This window comes from Bombus huntii, chromosome 7, assembly GCF_024542735.1.
Source record: "Bombus huntii isolate Logan2020A chromosome 7, iyBomHunt1.1, whole genome shotgun sequence".
In the NCBI taxonomy this organism is placed as follows: domain Eukaryota; kingdom Metazoa; phylum Arthropoda; class Insecta; order Hymenoptera; family Apidae; genus Bombus; species Bombus huntii.
The window spans coordinates 10,140,251-10,161,984 of record NC_066244.1 but is presented as its reverse complement, the minus strand read 5'-3'; the positions used below and the strand labels follow the sequence as shown (position 1 = coordinate 10,161,984).

The 21,734-nt window shown below is 36.1% G+C and overlaps 1 protein-coding gene across 2 annotated transcripts in view; it reads right to left on the bottom strand.

Moving 5' to 3' along the window:
- Positions 1 to 11,392: 11,392 nt before the first annotated feature.
- The window catches only part of LOC126868055 (uncharacterized protein DDB_G0271670-like), a 173,014-nt gene continuing 162,672 nt past the window's right edge, over positions 11,393 to 21,734 (bottom strand). Inside the window, exon 4 of one of the 2 annotated variants that reach the window (XM_050623214.1) lies at positions 11,393 to 19,487. In XM_050623214.1, the coding sequence (XP_050479171.1) occupies positions 17,625 to 19,379 (1,755 nt within the window). In that variant the 5' untranslated portion in view covers positions 19,380 to 19,487 and the 3' untranslated portion in view covers positions 11,393 to 17,624. The remainder of the gene's footprint in view (positions 19,488 to 21,734) is intronic. The other variant, XM_050623213.1, reaches the window with a different exon arrangement.

The following is a 21,734-nucleotide window of genomic DNA, read 5'->3' as shown; positions in this document are numbered from 1 at the left end:
TTTCCGACGAACTATTTTTTTACCAAGTTTTACGTTCCATTTTCATATCAAATTTTTTTAATCATATGAAAGTATCTCACTAAATGATATGCAACTTAATATGTTTGAACCTAATTAATTACTATCCGATATAAATACAAATATAATAAGTATAATGGTGTTCAAATACTTTTTGTCACCGTATTGTATAGTTCAAAATAAAATAAGAATGGAGAATAATAAAATTACGTTGAGGCTTTGTTTTCATGAAAATCGATTTCGAAAACTTGTTAGGTAAGTACACATGTATTTGACTCATTAGCAACTAGACAGCAATAGGCTCAACACGCGATAATATATGTGAAACATAAGATAAAAGTTTGTCGTTTAAAGCTTCCTTTTGGTGAAAATGGAGTTTGAATATATCAGTGAAGAATTAGCTTGATATACGCGTAATAGAGAAATTTTTAAATGCGATTTCCTCGAAAATACTTTAAAAGTGTATTAAACTCCTATAACATAAAATTCCTCTTATAAAATAAATTATTTCTTTTCCAATGTTTAATATTTAAACTTACAACTCTACCACACCAACAAATTTTATCTACCTACAAAATGACGAAAGTGAAACAAAAAAAGCAAATTCCTATTTGATCAGTGACCATGGGATTATACATATTCTTAACCCATGGTTTCTCATACTCACCGCAGTATCACCTTTGTTTGTCAACGGACTACAGGACTAGATACGCTTCCCAAACGGTTATCTTACTGGCATTCTTTTTTCAGGTTTCTTTTTGTTTCTTCCCTCAAGGTGCAATTAAAAATCATAGCAAGTCGTAACAAAATAAAAAGTTGGGATTTCCAAATTTCTTAAACTATAGCTTACGGCAGCTAATAAAACAGGTTTTTAACCCTTTTAGTGTTATCACTTTATTTTTTTGGATTCTATCAATTTGTAAAGGACGCCCGAATCCCACGAAAAGTCAACAAAACTATTGTTCGTATTATATTGTTCGTAAGCAATAACAATAATTTTCTACAATGGCCATTATATTCTTAAATACATATTTTCTGGAAGATTTGTGAGATATAGTATATTTAAGTCAAAGTGATAGTGACGATTTTAATTCAAAGGCTCATAAAAAGCCACTTGATTATCCCTTCCTAAACAGCTTTTACGGATTATGTTGGTGTGTACAGAAGCGTGATTGTTATACCTGAGTCTAGTCTAGAAATACTTTCGCGTCGTTTCTACTAAACGGTCGCACATTTTCAGTTGGATAATCCAGGAAAATTAGTATAATCCAGTAAAATTCATGTGAGAAAAAGTTTGAGATATTCCAGGTGAAAGCTTCCATATTTTTTGCTTTATTTTTTCTTATTTCCGCACAAAGCTTCGAAGTTTCAGTACAACTTACGCATTTGCTGAGTATATGGTGTGAGCAATGTTTGACCGGTGAAAAATTTTTGTGCTAATGCAATAAAGAAATACTGAATAAAAAAAATAAATAAATAAAATAAAGATACTATAACGACATACTGTCGTAGTTCATCGTTATACCGTCCCTCTATAGGTTTTTATTTTCACGCACTTCTTCCAACCTAGTACCTGCACTTAAATTTTCAATGACATTACAATACCGCGAAGAAACAACGTGCATACTCAGCAAATGAAAAATAGAGTGATCCACTGTAGTCACATTAATGGAATTGATAATTTGACAAGTAAACCTAGGTTACCTGGACAAGTAAAGATTTTATTACTGGAATATCCCGGAGGATCCGGTCAATGTCGTATTATGAGATAAACGAAGGTCGAGCGAGGGTGAGATCTACATGATGGGACGTGATTCATGCGAACAACGCTCAACGTCTGGCGTGATAGGAGAAAAAGATCGAGAGCGAACGAATATCTACAAGGAGAAGGAGGGAAAATGGAGCACGTGTTTCTTCTATGGGAGAGTTCACACGGGGACCGTTCCTCGTCAGCTAATCATTTGGTCGTAAGGTATGGCGTACACAGGGTGTGGCGAAAATCGGACGCGTATCGAAATAGATTTACGTGATACAGTGATATAACGTGAAATGATACTGAGTTTCGAGTAAACGGAGACTTCTATTTTGAAGATGTTATGATTCTTTACTTTGACGAATGACGGAGAGAGAGGGGGAGAGTGAGAGAGGGGGAGTGGGAGAGGGGGGAGTGGGAGAAGGGGGAGCGAGAGAGAAGGGGGAGTGAGAGAGAAGGGGAAGAGAGAAAGAGAAAGAGAAAGAGGGAGAGAATATTTTAGATCAGTTATCAGTTCTGGTATCAGAAATGGCATTATTGACTAATTATAAGTACACAAAGTTAGTTATTTGTATAGAATTTAAAAAATAATGACTGATATTGAAGCTTCTTTCTATCGATAATTCTTATACTTTAAACAACTATATCATTTTAAAGAAAAATTTAACCACGATATAATTAAATTAATTGTTTCTATATAAATACTGTATTTAAATAGCAACTGGTTGTTAATAAGTTGTCGAATATTGTAATAACTATTGTTAATTGTTAAATCATTAAAATAGTATTATTTGGTAAAATCAGTTCACGATTAAGAAATCAATCAATCCTCTAAAAGAATTTATTATACTAATATAATAGAATTTCAAAAACTAAATAAATTATCGTTCAAAGTATGCAATCATAAAAATTGAGAACATAATGCATATCGCTTTAAGCATTTATCCGAGGCGAAGCAAATGTATATCGAAATATTTCGTTGTGGGATCGTTTTAATATATAGACGAATGGGCATCAAACCGAGCGAAATCGATTCGCGATACACCTTGTACAAATGGTTGTAACTATAAGTAGGAGGTTACCACCCTCTTGATACACCCGCGTTGGCATCGTCACGACGTCGATCTATTTACCTCTACGGTACGACACTTCGCAGCCGTGTCAATGCGACCCCCGTTGAGAATTCCATTATCACAGCCACGATTTATGCCCGTTCCTCTCCAACCGCGTAGAAATGGAGCTTTCCTATTCCTTTCGTATAATATTCGTCTCGCGGAAACAGATTTTCGTCGATCTTGATTTTCTTCAGGTCAACCAGACGGCAAAATATATTTCCACCGGCAGAAATCGCATGTCTAGCAATATTCGAATAAACGAATGGTAAAGCATCTAATTTACAAAGAGTTTCTTAAATTGTTGTAACGAATAATAAAGTAGCAGATTATTTATACATTTAGTAAAATTTGTTTCAGTAAGTTGGGATAAAATTATGCCAGGTATAAAGTAGAAATATAGTACCTTCTTGTTTTAAAGTTATAACTTGTATTATCGCGTAAATTACTGTTGAAAAAATCATTCAAGCTACGAGGGGATGCTACGCAGCCTGCTTCGTCACCACGCCTCTTCCAACACCCGCCTACAAAGCTCTCGCATGCGTGATACGTTCATCTCCGTGGTCCTTTCCGACAGAAGATAGTTACATTTTAACTACTATTAGCTTATTTGAAAATGATTATACCTTCCGAATTGGTATCATCATCTTCATTTTGTCATTCTTCATCTGCTTCTTTCTTTTCTTTTTTGTGATGTAATTATATCTACGCTCAAATTGGAATACGCGTCAACAATTAACTTCATTAAAGCTATAAACATTTACCAGATGTGTTATATATTTGGCCATTGTTTATTTTCGAAAATTCCAAGAAATTATTCTTCGTCTAAAAATACCAATTTCAATTTTACACATAAAAATAGCGCAAGAGAGGTAGATCTTTCTCAGCTACGATACAAACGATTCTATCAAATTCCCCATTTCACTTATACATTTCGATGGACGTAAGAAGCTCTAGAGGCTCTAGTACCAAACGATTTCCCCTCTCTGTAAAATCCCACGTGCAAAATTGCGAGGGTAAGCGACGAGAAGGTGCTCGACACCTTAATAGAAGCAAGAGTTGCCGCGAGATTTCACAATGGCGCAGCGGGCGTTCGCGATATAAATATTTGTCTTCGAGGAGCCGACAAGATCCCGGAGTGTGAGCAAGTGCGAGCACGGTGGAGCGAACCAAGAGGGTCAAAATAATGGCGACGAAGTGTACGTTGAAACGACGTGTGCGCCGCTTTGTCCGTGAATACCTAAACGCATGTGAGTTGGAAAGCCCTCGGCCACTTGAAAGACAAAAAAGCTACCTTCGCGGAGATCGGCCCGCATGTCTTTGCCCGTCAACTGTTTGTGGGAAAGTTTCCGGGGAATATGAAATGTCAAACCTTGATCGTGTTCCCTTTTGTGCATGGACGAGACGTCGACGATCGGAAATGTTGTGCGATGAAGAATTTAATTATTCGTATACAGGGTGGTTAGTAACTGGTGGTACAAGCGGAAGGGGGGTAATTCTACGCGAAAAAAGAAGTCGAAAATATAGAATGAAAATTTTTCGTTTGAGGCTTTGTTTTCGAGAAAATCGACTTTGAATTTTAGCTCGGTACGCGTGCACTTCATCACGTCTCGTTATAACGGATCTCACTGCAGATCATTGTCTCGATGGAAAAATTGAAAAAAAAAAAAAATTGAAAAAAAAATTTTTATTCTATATTTTCGACTTCTTTTTTCGCGTAGAATCACCCCCCCCCTTTCCGCTTGTACCACCAGTTACCAACCACCCTGTATATCGTTGAACGACACACGTACGTTCTAGTTGCTTCTTGGATTTGTAGTAATGTTTAAAGTAGTTACAAAATTAAAAATTGTGAAGTTTGTAAACAGTAATTTGTAAGAAATATTCGACCTCGTAGTTTGGTCTGGTTACAAACATTCCTTTAAGTAATTCTCGTTATTTCATTCTTATTCTGATATGAAGTTACTAAAACTATCCTATGCTAGCATCTAAGTACATAATCAATTTCAAAGTATGTTATGCCTCGATTAATTAATTATTTCTAATTCATAGAACTATTTCAATTAATATTTCGAAACGTACCTGTACGTAAAGTAAATTGTGTAAATATTTTGATAACAAATCAGAGAACGTACATATATATAGAAATTACAAGGTATCAACTGTAAATATAGTACGTAGGTATAGTTGATTATGTAATTACATACTGCTATTGTATTGAGACTTATCAATATGATGATCAACTGACTGTTTAATCGATCTTGTATTTTTACAATTTCTGTAAAATGTATATTTGCAATAAATATCATATAACTTTTACGTATATTTTCTCCATTTATTTCGAACTTGACCAACACAATCATAATAATCGTGTTGCACTGAATATCAATGAAACTTAAAAATGTTTTCTATAACATGCATAATACATATATTCGTAATAGATTCTTACAATAAATGTTCAAATACTTTCATGTATAACGACTCCAATCGAAAACAGATAATTAATCTCGAAGCGAACTGTCTAAAATGCGCACAAAACCGTTTGGATGGACAAGAAGATTCTCTCTTAAGAAACACTCTCAAACAGCAAATGATTGATTCGTCTGCGTGCTCGAGCATGTATAACGTCCTGTTTGACACTAATATTTCGGCGTTGGTTCGTCCTGACAGGGCTAAAAGCCGCCCTCCCCGAAAATCGGGCCATCTACATTCACTCTACAGGATAATGCCGGCTCCCGCAGATGGCAAGGACAAATCACTTAACACGATCTGGTTACTTTTCCTTCGTGCTGCGTGGAATGACAAATTATTTTCCATTATCACCGCTGATGACGTATACGATCACTCGTAAAATATGAAGACACCCGCTACCCTAAGAGCAGAACTTAATTAACCAACCATCTAACCGGATTTAGCCTGCCGATAATTTATTCGAAAGTATCTAATTAACAGCGAATGTCTCGTGCTACCTGGCGGACGTCGACTACGGTTTTATTGCAGGTGAGCTGATTGGAGCTGTCTGTTCCTTAAGATGTTGAATGAAAATTGACGCCAGGAAGATTAAATTAATTCAATTTAAAGTAACCGGTTATGCAAACGTATTCCAAACTGCCAAATTTTTATGTATTATTTCGCAGAATTTTCTGAAACAATTAAAATGTTCAAATAAAAATTAGGTCTGCAAAGTTTGAAATTAATAATTTGCAACCGCTGAATTTTATTTTCATTTTTCATATCTCGTCTCTCCATCTTTTTCATCCCACTGTGAAAATCCCACTGTGTAATTCAAAAAGATCAACGAAGCTACGACCGAAGGAACCAAATGTCTCTCGACTAAATTTACAAAAACACTTTCTGCATCACCCCAAAACAACCTATTTCTCTCCTGTCTCCAAGATTTCATGAAAGAGTCCGATAAATAGAACCAGAATCTCGTCGTCGAAATTCACTGACAGGTTGACAACCTCATATTCTGACATACAACCAGCATCGTGCGTGCTCTCGTACATCTCTATGATCGAGATGAAACGTCGTTTTCTTCGCTTCTCCTAGGGACAACGACGAGGTCGAAGGGCCACGATAGAACGAAAACGAACGAAAGAAAGAGGCAGAAGGAGAGCAAAGGAAAACGACACACGACATGAATGGACGTAGAGTATTCAATGTTTTATCAAGGATCTATGCAAGCTGAATGCCTTCGAGGACTACCTTTGTGCTTGTTCGCGTCACGAGGCGAGTCCTTTTTAAGAAAGAAGGGCGTGGGAGGAGTGGTGACGCGAAGGACGATGGATATGTACGAGTGCCTGTTTCACCGTCGGCCTGAGTACTGTCGGTGGAGGCTAAGGCACAGGTGGCCTCTTCGTACCTTCACGCACCACTAATTTCTTCCTCATTATCCACCGTAGGCGGTCATTCGAGGTTCCGAGCTTCTTGTTCCGTGTTTACCCACCTATTGTTGGACGAAAGGACCCCGTGGATCGCGTCTTCCCTCTCTAACGTGAACTCGGTTTCCTTCGGCTGCTGTGATGTCGCTTATGCTTGCCCCTTACTTGCGCTCAAGAGAAACGGAGTCGTCAGATGATTGTAAACAGGCTGTGTTGGAAGTTTTGAATGATCGTTTAATAAATTAAAGGTCGTAAGGTTCAATCCTGAATTTTGTACAGAGATATCAAACTAGTTGCGTTTCTCAAATTTGTTTATTGATATCGATTTTGGGATGAGACGATCTGCAATGAACACAATGTTTATGATGGTATCGTTATGGTAAAAAAATTTCAAAGACAAATACATAACTCACAAATTTTTTAGTATCTAGTATAATGGAAGTGGTTTATAAAGATATATTTATTATATTATATTTCATTTCTCTTTCTATTTTCTAAAATTATTAATAAACTGGAAGTTCAATGGAGTTACCAGCAAGATCATTATCCTGCTGATATAAATTACATTTGCTAATGATGTACTACAGCTAAGGTCAATAACAGATTTAAGATAGTAGGCAGAAAAAAATGAATATATTTAAAATATTGGTATATGCCTAGCACATACCTATCCCGTGACACGAAAAAAGAGGATGGAAAGGCAAAGACACAGCCAGGGAGCGTTCGCATGCAAAATCACGTGTACAGCCGCAGGCCGAGTTTGCTTTTCGCTTTTGCGACGCGCATCGTTTCGGGGTTACGCCCTCTCAAGCACGCACTCCTAAATATTGTTCGTTCAACTCGATCGAAGTGACTGTCACTACTTCGGGAAAAGGGGATTAGTATCTCAATTATTTGCACAATGAGACCGTCGCTCTTTCTCCGCCCTCTTCTCAACGTCTCGTTATTTCTATGTTCTCTATTATTCGCGTTCAGTTGATCCCTTCTTGTCCAGTGTGGATAATGTCGAGTGGCAGAGTCACGTGGCAATGTTTACTTGCCGATGATTGCAACTTTTCAAAGGCTTTTGATCATGCCGGCTGCATCGGTAATCCGACCGTATCATGGCAAGTTAATGTTCCACCTTACCGACATTTACAACCGTGCTCTTCGGGTTGCAGATGGATTAGGCGCGAAGTGCTGGGAAAATATTATGTTTAATTTCTTTTAATACTGTTCCCTTAATAATAATAATTGATCGGGAGGTTATGGGTTAAGTTTTTCATTTTTGATATATTTGAAAGTTTGTATACTCGAATATTACAGTTTTATTTCTTTATTAGATTTGTAATATTATATAATATACCGTTTCGCAATGATAAATTGAAATATCAATATTTTTAAAAAGTTGGTTTTTTATATTTATCTTACATTAGTTACTTTTTCATTTTATTTCGTAATTTAAATGCGTGCTTCTTAAATTTGTTTCCTTTATTTGTTCATTCATTTTTTTTGCGTTTTATTTCATTTGCGAAAGTATTTAAAATCTGATAATCGGAATAGTTAATATGCAAAGAATTCTAGTCGGAGATATCTTTTTATCATTTGCAATGACAATATCTCGCGCTTATAAGTTCAAAAGTTGTAAATAGAATGTCTAATAAATAGTCGTGTGTCACATATAAAGAATAAGAAACGAGTTGTACCAATTAATACGTGAAATCATTCAATTACATGCTATCTATGATAGAAGGAACGCATTGTAGCTAAAAATACGTACGATTCAACATATGTAAGAAAAATTATGTCATAAAAATCGTAATTATAAATTCATAAAATAGTTCTAAATGAATATAATGTAATTTCATCGATATATATATTTGACCATTTAATCTACCAATACTATTATACATATAATATAATTCCTAAATTCATACGAAATTGTCAAAATTCTATTACAAACTTATCGAATGTCCGGTATTACAAATAATTTTTCTAACTACAGCTTATACGTTAACAACACACAATTTGCCGCCACTTCAATATAAATTACATCTAAATAATGCGTACGAACAAATGAATCCAAACGTATCGAGAAACATGCTTCTTTCTAAAATACCACTTTCGTGCCTTCTTCCCAGAAGATCCGTATCCAAGCCGAAGCTCCATGAGCATCATAAAAACCCTTCCATCCTATGCACGTTAAAAATATCCATTCGAGGATCAGAAAATGGACCCCAACATATAAACCTCCTCCTCCAATCCACGAGATATCCAACCGCCTAAAAGAGGAAAAAAGGAACAGATACGTTTCTACCAAACAGTAAAAGTCTCGAGCAGCAACCGCAGGAAGGCTTGGATTCCCATGCAAAACTTCGATATCGAGCATAGAAATCGTCTTACCGCCTGATGCACGATTCCCACCGGCTTTGGGTGGGCGTCAAAAAGAGTATCGAGGCGGCGCAACGAGCGTACCCTGAGGAGGAAAGACCCCAGAAAGACACCAAGGACGTTCACTGCCCCCGTAGCTAAAACACACACACGAGGGCCTCGGAGTGTCCTGTCTGGCGCCAGGATAATGAAGCAGCGCGGTCGGAGTTCCACACACAGGCGGGGGAAGTTATCGATCTAACCGCGTGAATATTTTAATTCAAACCGGAGTTTCATTTCTATCGCCTACGGATGAATTTAACGAACTTGGTGGAATCGAGATCGTGGCTTACGGAGAGAGGCTGGAATCGAGAGGAATGAAAAAAGAGACGGAGTAGCCGGCGAGCAACTAGACAAGCGTGAAACTTGTATCGTTCCAAGCGATTCAGACGCTACCGGTTCTGTTCATCGATCCTGTAAATTAATAGGAGCATCGGGAAAAAAGAGTATCGTGGTTTTCGATGTATATGGCTCGGATCTAGGAAGCGAAGCTGCCTGGACGGGTGGAAAAATGTGGAGTTAGAGGATCAGGAGAATGAGATATTAATATTCGTAAAATGGTAATGCAACCCGACTGTATAGTATAGATTAACTATTATCTTTCTTACTTTAACTATATAATGGTATTATAGTACATTTCAAACAAACAGAATTATATTATCTAACAAACAAATAGGGTGAAATAATTCAGATAGAATTGGTTCTTTATGCGACCAAACTAACGCAGAATTATTTCAAAATACATGTGAACCAAATTAAAAAGCGAGTATGAGGAGAGCATCAGAATACTAAAGCTTAATTATTTCGAATTGTGTGAATAACATAAATTTCTATATATAATAACAACAAATCATTTTGATTTATTTTAATGTTTTATGAAAACAACAATAGACGACTAGAAAGTGCAGTAGAAGTCTGATGAAAGCCATCCCAAGTCACAAATAATAAACAGCATTTCACAGAGCAATATAAAGATGATACGAGACGGGAAAGACAATAAGTTCATAATTGACTACTAAATAAATTTCAATAATGTAAAAGTCCATTTATATAGAGTGACTCGCATGTGAATGCGCTTATTTGCGAAGATTTTCATTAATCACGACCTTAAGAAAAAGATTCATCAAACATCCCAATAATCGCATCAATTGCTGATTTATCAACTCCAATTAAAAACTATTTTTGTCTGCAATTAGTTACCGTAATTGCTACCTTCAAAACCTATTTATCACGGATTTTCAACGGAAACACAAGTATCTCCGCGGGTAATTATTGAATTTGTATCAATCCCGGCTGTCAAGCAGCAGGTACGTTGATAACGGTGAACTTGCAATATGATTTATATTTCGAACCGAAATACAATTAATGTCGGAGTTAGGGCATGGGAAAGAGCTGCACTGTTAGCAAGATGGTGTCTTGTTTGCTTGAAATAATTTCTTACGTACTACTTGAATAATCGACCTTTACTGATCATCGTGCAGCTGCACTGAATATGAAAATTATTACACCCCCTTCGTTCCTTAGCGTTATATATCGACTCGATCGATCCAAGCATCTCGCTCGTTCTCGCACGTACGTGAACGTTACGATCGCGATGGCTGTAATTTGTAGCGAACCGACTAAGCTTGAAACTTAATTAATCGAATAATGTAATAGAATTATAGAACTTGAAGATGAAATGAAAGGAGGCATATAGATATTTCGTTATGATAACTCGTCTTTTTTTGTAATTTCTATATATATTTTTAGATTCGTTTTAAGCCTTACCAATAGAATCGTGATGGTTAAGTGTTATAACTATGCTAATGAAATTTCAAAATGTTTCGCATAATATGCTTTAGACATTTAATTTATGTTATAGTCAGAATTACTTTTGTGTTATATTTCCTACTACATTTAAATTGATTACTAAACCGCAGATACATATTCACGTATTTATGCCAATTGTAAATATGCAGAAATGAGCAGACACAAAATTCTATAAAAATATCAAAAATAGAATTATGTGCTATAACATTTAGAGCATAGAACATATTTTTATATATTGAAGTTTCTCTTTTTTTCATCTACGAAGAAACAAATTTGCATAAAGATCCATAGGCTATTTATTATGTTCTTTCTTTCGATAAAAATTGATACATGCTAACAAACATGCTTATGAAACATAATACCAGCAATGATCTTTAACTGAACCGTATTTAAACATTTTTATCATATCATAGTCACCGACAAAAGAGTAAAACTATACAAATGCAACAAAAATGACGAAAATCAGAAACTTCATGAAAAAATCCGAGAAAATAATGTAAGTCATTGCAGGTCTCGTATATGAATTTATTCATTCGTTTAATGATACGTCTCACAGCTCGACATTTCGTAGCCCCTGGCTAATTCGTAACACTTAAATTAATTTTTCTCCCGTGTCGTGACAAAATTGTGGACCTGCGACTCGACCAAGAGTAAGAATTAAAGCTCATAAGTGTGAATTATCGCCGCATGATTAGGCTTGTATACGTCTCGCGGATCAGACACAGCCCCTTATTTTCGCGAATTGATCGCTCAATATCTGACGACTCTCTCGACCCTACTATTATCGGCTTGCCTTCGTGTCGATAATGACCGCATAAATCGTTTCTTAGCCCAGTAAACTGCCAAGTGCGCTTATTGTCCTCAACCTTCCGGCTGGTAGCCTTGCAGAGGAATTATCTCTTGAAAAATCACTATAATAATCGTAGGAAAAATCTTTGATACTGACGAGGTTCATGTATCAATTAAAAATGCAGCGTGAAAGTTATATGATCGAACGTTATAGATTAAACGTTAGAGAATAACGTATTCATGACGGTAAATTATAAGTTTCTTGCTTGACCCGTAGTATGTATATATTGTAAGATGTTTGTTGAACTTTACTTACAGTCGATAATAATGGTGAGTTCACGAGAACGAGGTGAAGTTAACAATAGGCGTATAAAAATGTAAATTTCTTAGCTGATATTGTTTTCGTCCTCTTTTTCTTTCATCGTTGTTCTTTTATAATATTTTTTTGCAAAGATTGTTTTCAATTTATTGATGTGGTTTCTATTTCTATAATAGTCATTTAGATACCCGAATTTATTCATGAAGTTTTAAATTCCTCTGATAGAATAGTAATGCTTTTAAATGGCAAAATCTATTTACTATACGTATATTTAATTGAAAATTTACATATGATGCTATACAATTTGTATTTTTCCTACTTTTAGTTACCGTTAGTTAGGTTTCCTATTATTTGGAAATTATTCTAATTATAATAAAAGTGTGTTTATCACTAAAGAAAGTAAATGTAAAAACGTATAAAAATGGAAAAGGAAAGAATTTTCGTATGATATTTAATATGCTGTATCTCGTTAGTTGTAAATCGTAATTCTTATAATTTAAAGGTGAAAAGAAATCGTACAAATGAAAATATTATGACAATGGAATTTATTACAAAGTTGCATTCGACGAATGACAATGGTTGCACAGCGCTATGCATAATAATTAATAATAATCATTAGACTACGTACGCCTAACGTAAAAGGGAGACAGAATGTACTTAATCGTAACGGTATCACGTGTATAACATATCGGAATACTTTATCTTTTACATATAAAATAAAGACAATATGAACGCGCACTTAGCCTACGAGGATGAGCAACATTCGAACGAACGAGTTCCATCGATTCGATACGATCCATCAGCACGTATCGCTTCGAGATTCGCTTTTCTTCTTGGCTATCAGAAAAGTATCGAGCGAACGTGCGTGCGAACGATCGAGATCGTGTATATAATTTAAGGTGAGTACGCGTGACACGTTATTTAAATGGCAGGAGGAACTATCTCAAAGATTGAGGTAATGAGGAAGAATGAGCTATTTAATCCTAAATAAAATAACGTTATCGTCTTACGCTCTACGGTCTTCTCCACGAATGAGATACTTCCTTGACGTCGAAACGTCTTACAAAACTTAGGGTAAGATAGAATTATTCAAATCAAACTAAGCAATTTGCTTTATGATTTGCTAAATATTGTTATAACAATTTTTGAGCTATTTATTCGTTGTTAAAGCTAAATTCGTTGTTAGTAACAGCTTGATGCCTATACTTTTCTACGAGGATATAATTCCTACTCATCAAAAGATAAGAAGTTTTTCAATTAATTAATTTAGTTAATAATTCTCGGTTCTAATTACCATAAATACCATAAGATTATTTAAGTTATTCTTCTTGACGCTTATTCTTGTTGGACCTAAAGTACGCGATATTTTCTTATTCTTTCGTTGTTATATTAAAAGCTAATACGCTACACCTCATAATTATAAAATCACCCAAAATCTTTCAGTTTTTATATATCAACGTGACAGGAGGACAAAGTAATTGGATAATTTGAAATTGTATCGAGATTCAGTAATTTATCGCTTTCTTTGCTAAAAAGAATATATTCACTGAAAAAGGGAGAAACGATGTCTTATTATACAAAAACTGAACTTAGATTACGATGGAATGAAATGAAACAATAACTTCTGTAAGTTTAATTGTTCAATTTTACGTATTTCCAATTAGATTTTTTATCCTATCTTGTATCTGCATAAGAATTGACAATTTTTGGGCAATTTTATATAATAGTTATGAGATGTAGCGTCTCACAATGAGTTTGATTATTCTGTGCAAAATTTTAATTGAATTTGATGATGCTAAGACTTAGCTGACTCAAATAACGCTACCTTGCTCTATAATAGAAACTTATATCTTAAAAATTGCGCAGAGACGCTGCCGTGACAAGTCAGCAGTTCAGTCGCAGCGGCGGAGCCTTCGAAGAAATTAAGATTTTAAAGTGATCCAAAATGGAGGCCCTGGCAGCTGCGACTTCTCGATGTGCTTTTTCATCACAGAAGCGTCACAGTGACGAAAGCACGCGACATACATGTTTAGTCGATTCTCTTGGATATCTCGCTGCTTCGTTCGTCGCTATTTTCAAAACTTTAGGTGACGAGGGATTGTCAGATCGATGTCGTTTACTTCATTACTTGTGTCGTGCGAGGTCTTTTCGATTTAAACTTTTAGTTTCAATATATTAAAAAGTATGGAGATACATAATGCGAGATATTAGTTGGAAAATCAATCGATTTGTGTCTTTCTTCCATTAATTTTTGTACGATGACTGGTTAGAAAAAAAATTTTGGGATCTTTTGGAATTTGAAGAAAAAGTTGGAACGCAAAAACATGCAGCATATCCATACAGATGATTTATAAAAAATTTCAAATTAAAAAATTATTAAAGTTGTTTCGAAATATCCGCTGTGATATCGATTCTGACAGTATCTGTAGGAAAAGATTAATTGAAAAATTTGGAAGGTATTAAAGTTATGGAAAAAAGGAATGAATGGGAAAATTTGAAGTGTATTTAGTTATCATTAGCATAATTTTATGAAACGTAATAGACGTAACAAAAATTATTTAAACATCATGCATAAATGATAAAATATCATTCGTCCATTTACGAGTAACTCAACTGATCATTATTTACATTGTAATCCCTCTAAACTCCACCAAATATGAAAATTCACTAACCAAACGAAACTTTTCTTCAGCTTTAAATATTGTACGAACGTACAACGCTGAAACAAGATGCGACGCAGTAAAACCAAAAGAAACAATTAAATAAGAGAAATACAAGCATCCAATCGTAATAAGGGTATCCTTCCCAATAACAATAATTAATATTGCGATATCGTCGACTTAACAACCGAACACCGTGTCGTTACTCCATCACCACCACCACCTTCTAGTTTAACGAATCTCGGAAGAGAGAAACATACGCTTGCGATTAACGCGATCACAAAAGATTTACGCAACTACGTGGCGCCATGATCGAGGACCTCCTGCTCGCGTGGCAGCGGAGAACGTGTTTAATCGCTAGACGAACAAAGGGAAAAGAAATGTTTCTCGGACGACTCGAGACGCGTGACGAGACCGTCAAAGGCCATCGGGTAGCATACAAAAGTTCGTACTTTCGCCACCGAAAGGAGTCACTTTCATCTGTCAAGTTTCGCAACGAAACTGGCCGGGCTTCGAATTCCCTGTGTTTCGCTCCTGATCGAATCGTCCAGCGACCGTTTTCCCGTCTCCGTCTGACAGTACGGATATACACGCATGTTGATGCCTAACAGCGAGATCATGGAAGGCCATTCTTAAAAATTAATCGTTGAGGCAGTTGCGTTGGCAAGAGCGAAAGAATCAGTCGTTTTCGTTCTATCGACATTGTCGCGTCGCTTTGGGCGAGTCAGCGATTGGATCGTTGTTTTATCGTTTGTACACTATTTGAAAGTACCCAAGTATTTGTTTATATTTTATGCATAATAGATTGATTATAGAATTACAATGAGAAACAAAAATGTTCATACAGTTGGAACGTAGAGATAAAACGAGCAATATTTTTTGTATTCTATATTATATATGCAACTAATATATGCAATAGATATTATGCACCGGAACAGTAATAGGTGCAATTAACTTTTATTTCTGTACATTCATTAACGTAAATGTCTGTGAATAGTACATAGTCATATACGTTTGAATATATTTAATAATATACGAAATATCGCTTTTTAATTTCTACACTGCAGCTGTACGAATATTTTTGTCTATCAATGTATTTTGATGTGATGTAAGTTAATAAGATTGTAAAATTCTAAGTTGGATTTCTATAAATTTTGAAATACAAGTCACGTAATAAAAGAAAAATTCTTGATAAAGTTGCCATTAGAATCCTTCGAACACAAATCATTTTATGCATAAAGGGAAACCATTCAGAATCTATCTTCGCTTTGTACGCTTCAATTTTCCCATAACCATCGATGAATAATCTTTAACTTTGTATTCTTTATAATTTCAAGCTCTCTGACGAAAGAGCCGATCGCGAAGTCAGTGGAGGATCGCTGTGACCTTTTCCAGACCTTAGAAACGACGGAGTGACGACCAACTAAAGATTACTATCCATGCTAACGAGTCCAAGTAGTTTGCTTATTCGTGGAACTTATGTTAGTGTACCATGCATTTATCACAATGGTACTTTTCGCGATGACATTGAATTCTCGATCTTCTGCAATGCGTCTTTGATAATAATATCTCAAGTATAATGAATCATAAATACATATACTTTAGTTTATCGATTGAAATATTTCTCTTATTTGTAACATTTACGTCAGATGCTCTACATTTATATGTACAATATTATATTAGAAAACACATAATATTTCTAAATATTTTTTCTATTATGATTCTATTATAATCCCCTCTATAAGTTACTGGACGGTTGGTGATCTTAAAAATAATTTTTATTGAAACAAGTTATTGATAGGTTTATTGAAATTATTCTTACTATTAATAAGATTTTTATGAACATACAGTAGTACTGTATTTATTAAAATGCAATTGTAATTAGCGAATTTTTATTATAAGAACAAAAATTAAAGATAATGGGAGGATCAATAAATTCTTATTTTGTATGAGTTGGTCGTTTCCCGACTGGTTTAGATAAATAAAATTCTACTGTAGTGTAAATACTTTCTTCATTCATAATCGAATAAAATGTATTAATTGCTCAGAAAATTGTGAATAATGTACTATGTACTTGTAGTTGTGATTTATGTTTTCGTTTGAGAGGTGTATTTTCAACTAGAAAATTAGGACTCATAGTAAATTTACACGTGTATTTCTACGAAGAAATGATGAATGATTTTACTAATGTATTTTTGAGTCACTCTTCAATTATTTTCTAAGCATAATCTTTATTTAATACCTGTTATTAATCATCTCCTTATTATTCTATAATGTGTTCAACGGACATATATGCTTCTATATAACGCTTAGAAACATCATAGTACACATATCTAGAGCACATATGTAGTTTCAATGTACTTCAAATAAGAGAAATATTTTATTCTACCTTTGCTTTTTAATACATTTTGCGTCAGTTATGTAAAAATATATTTTTTTCATATATAATCATCTAATTGCCGATAATGCAAAAATACGTCTCTTTTTATAGTTGATGTATTTAGTGAAATATTTATCTGATGAAGTATCTCGCACAGTTTATAAGAATTTACGAAACTCGAGATCTTAATTCGTCGAAATTTAACATGTTGCTCCTTCGACTCGTCTTTCTATGCTCAATCCTTAACACACCAAAAAACAATCCAAATACTCCACCTATCATTCCCATATCACCAGCCATAGACAATCATGGAAGATCCTTAGATTCTAAGAAACCCGATGCTTAAAATTACTCTGAGGCAGTTGAGTTGGGAATAGCAGTTTCAAAGATCAGTCATTTCGCTTCGTCTCGCCATTCTTCTAGCAAAGCGACACGATTGAGTCGATTCGCCTCCGTTACACTTCTATCCATCCTTCCATCGCTGATTCATCTCATAAAGCGAGGAATTTCATTAGTGCATCGTATATGAGTCGAGGATTGATGGTGCCATCCGCAGTATAGCGAACACCTCTCAAAGAACCATCATCGTGGCTCACCACTCCGTATTCCCCAACGATAAAACCGTCCGGAGTTCTCTCTTCGACCCTGTATTTCCTGTAGTTCCTACCTTCGACCACGTAACCCACTTTGTGACCATCTTCCACTTCGGAAGCGTTCGAAGGTTCCGTAAGCATAATCTGTGGTCCATGGACGTTTCCATTGCTACTCACACTAACGGATTCATCCACCTCGTAATTCTGCTCGTCTGGTTCTCCGCCACGTTCGCGACTCAATGGTTGACCTTCTGAGTCGTAAAGTTTGCTAGGTTCGCTATAAACTTGGGCAGGTTGCGAATAAACCTTCGCTGGTTCCGAATAAACTTTAGCTGGTTCCGAGTAAACCTTCGATGGCTCCGAGTACACTTTTTCTGGTTCACCATAGACTTTTGCAGGTTCGCTGTAAACCTTGGCTGGTTCACTATATACCTTCGCTGGTTCACTATAAACCTTTGCTGGCTCGCTGTACACCTTGGCTGGTTCTCCATAAATTTTCTCAGGTTCGTTATAGCCCTTTGCTGATTCGCTGTACAATTTAGCTGGCTCGCTGTACGGCCGTGGTGACTTATAGCTCTTCGATGGCTGGCTATACATCTTGGAGCCTGGACGATTGTAGTGGGAAGCGTCGAAGTGTCTGCCTGCCTTTCGACCTTGGGCCTGGTAGCGCTCTGACTGTACTTCCATTGGTTCTTCGCTGAACTCCTTTGATTCGGCGTTCTCTTCCGGCAACTCGTAGTTCTCCTCTGTTGGCAGGGTGATCATGTCCCCTGAAGGATTGTTCGTATTGTTGTTATTATTATTATTTATCTCCTTCTGATGTTCAACGAAAGAAGGAGTGTGCTTGTTCATCGATCTAGGCGTAACCGAACTTTGAACTCGCCAACTGGTGCTCAGCGAGCCTTCGTCAACGGAGAATTCGCTCCTGTTCGATTCTGATACGATGTTACTAAGTTCCTCAGTGACGAAGCTTGAAGACGACGGTGTCGTCATTCTCGGCGATTTAGAAGTGGTTGTCGTCGTCGTTGTAGTAGTCGTGGTCAATGTTCTCGCAGTCGTGGAGCTCATAGTCCTCGTTGTAGGAGGCCTTGTCGTGCCATTCTTCAACTCTTTCGTAACATCTTTAGACGAAATTCCGATGGAGCTTGGCGGTCGAGATACGACTGTCGCATCTGTATTGTCGTAATGTTCCACCCTGACCTTGTACGGCGTAGCTTCGACGGTGGACGTCACACTGACACCTATAACTTTCTGTCGGCTGACTGCTTTGTTCGTCGAATTGCTCGTTGCGTTTGTCCTCGATGGTGATTTCTCTTGAGCTGTCGTCGACGTGACCGTCGTCGTACTTATTGAACTTTGAGGAGCCAGCCGTGTCGAAGATATGTCACTGGTGGTGCTCAATTCGTCGATTAACGATGCTAGATTTTGTTGCCTATTTTCTAACGTTTTGTGGCTTATGGGGTAGAATCGAACGACCTCTTCTCGGCCACTGGTGTTGCGCGCTCTCGGGACGACTTGTTTATTGCCAGGATTTCGCGATATTCGGTAAATCGAAGCCTCGTGCTGATGCGATTCCGCTGTCGCGCTATCTCCTGTTGACGACGTGTGTCCTCCTCGTCTGAAACCCCTACGTCGCTGTGGCGGCGTGGCCATGGCGCCGTTTATGAAGACTGACAGAAATTCCGTGCCCGCGAGTATGTCGTTTCTCTTCGCTGGAGCACCGTGTACTTCGTCCCACACCAGTGCCGCCTGCAGCAGTACCTGGAAAATGTTTGGTCGGTCAGTGGAATGCGGAAAGGATTTATAATGTTGAATAGCAATTAAAGATCGCTCTTAAAGTAACATTTTATAGCGGTGGTTTAGTATTATTGCATTTTGGAGAATGTAAGAGAATCACGAGTGCGTCCGTGATTATTTTGATTTTAATATCTTGTAATGTCGAGTTTCAGAATACTCTCATTTCTCAAGTGATATCGCGTCTTTAAATTTTAGGTAAAAAACTTTGTCATAGCGTCTGTACTCAGACTCATTTGTGCTATGAAGATACGAATGTAATTGTATTTTTTAATTTTCAATTTTTAATTGTACAAATGTAAATGTATCAAGTTCTTCTATGTATACATCAATCCTTTTCATAAGCAAACAAATTTTTTCATATTTCATAATTCGATCATCTACATCCAAGCTTCTTTACTGCCAAAAGATCATAAATTATAAAAAATCTAAGATACTCATCAATGTTACTATTAATTAATGCCTTATTATATATAAGGCATTATAATATATAATCATTCGTTGAGTCAAATGTTTGAAATTTTATTTGATAAAAGTAAAAGTTCTATCCAAAGAAATTCTAGGTTAAAATTTCGCATGAATCCTCAACAACCTATACCGAAGAAGATCCAAATCTCTTAATTTTATTACTATAAGAATGAGAATTTCAGATTCTCAATATTAACCTTTATATTGAAAATCTCCACTTTCACAAAACGAATTTATTGAAACATGCGGTTCTCACAATGCGTTCACATTAAAATGTTAAAGAATTCATAAAAGAACACAAAGAACCAAATCGTCCTCAAGTCAATCGCTATCTATGGAACAGGCGAGAATCCTGAAGACAGAAATACAGAGAACAGTTGAAACAAAAGTACGTTGTTAACGTTGCATGGAGATATGCATCGTGCAGGTTAACGTGTGGCGGTTCCAGTATCTGTAAAGTGCAAAGTGTAAAAGTTAGGCGAACTGTTGCGAGGGCCATTAAAGCCACGTGGAATCGGTGAACAAGTTCGTAAGTACTTTACGATCCGAGGACGCGCGGAGCATGTCGGGTCGCGTTTATTTTTCAATTCGCGCGCGAACGATAAAGCGCCATCGCGTCGGACCATATTGGACACACGAAGGTCACGCCAGGTGCATCCGAGCAATTTATAAATTATGTTATGGCCGCCGTAAAGTACACGAACGGGCGCAGCTTATTACGCCGGGGAGTTTTAACTCGTGTTTCATAGCTGTCACCTTGTTATCTTCCCAAACGTCTCATTTTCTAGCGTATTTAAAACTGGCGGCCTTCGCCATCCCTTAAGAACGCGTTTCTTATAGCGCGATGCCTCAATTCCTTGCGATAATAGAAATAAATTAAACAAAGATAATAGGTGTAAATTGTTAAAGTTCAGATAAAATTCAATGTTTCGAAGTTAGTTTACTTAGTGGTTAGAGTTAGAGCGAGAGAGAAGAATGTGAAGAAAGGCGAAAAGAGTATTTCGCTCAGGATCTGCTAGAGGACTCAACAGTAAGGCTATCTAGCAGGTCTCCGCCGTATAAACCAGGAGAGGGTGGGATGCTAGGAAGTTTAGGTTAGTTCTTATTATCTTGTTAAATAATTATTGATATGATAGATTCATCACATAAACTATGAAATGAAAGTAAGTGCTCACTTCGTTATATTATGTTTTTATGATATAAATGTGTTGTAAGTATCCTTAATGAAGTAATTAAACAAACAATTTAGATTCAGTTTTATAACCTTTGTCAAAACTATTAAAATTTCTTTATATAAATCGATAATACAGAAAAAGTATTCTTATATCGAACGATATCGATGCTGATAAATATACTTTATACTAGTATAATATATAAGTATATTTATATAATAACAGTATGTAATATGTCTTCATTTTCTTATTTCAAGTCACATACATGTAGCAATAATATGAAAACAAAATATCATGTAAGTAATATCTAATTAACATAATTGGCATATTTTGTTTACATATGAAATAAGCGCTTAATAAGAAACTTGAAAATTGTAAATAGTAATTTTCGCATATTTCCAATTTCCTTCTTCCTCAGGCTGAAAACGAAAACACGAGGGTCCTGTGTATGTATATATGTATAACAGGTGTGAATGAAATTAAAAGCAGTGTAAAACCATTCAGTGTTTTGGTCAATATTCATGCGTTTAAATGTTGTAAATTAAGATAAGTGAGTACATCCACAGCGTGACTT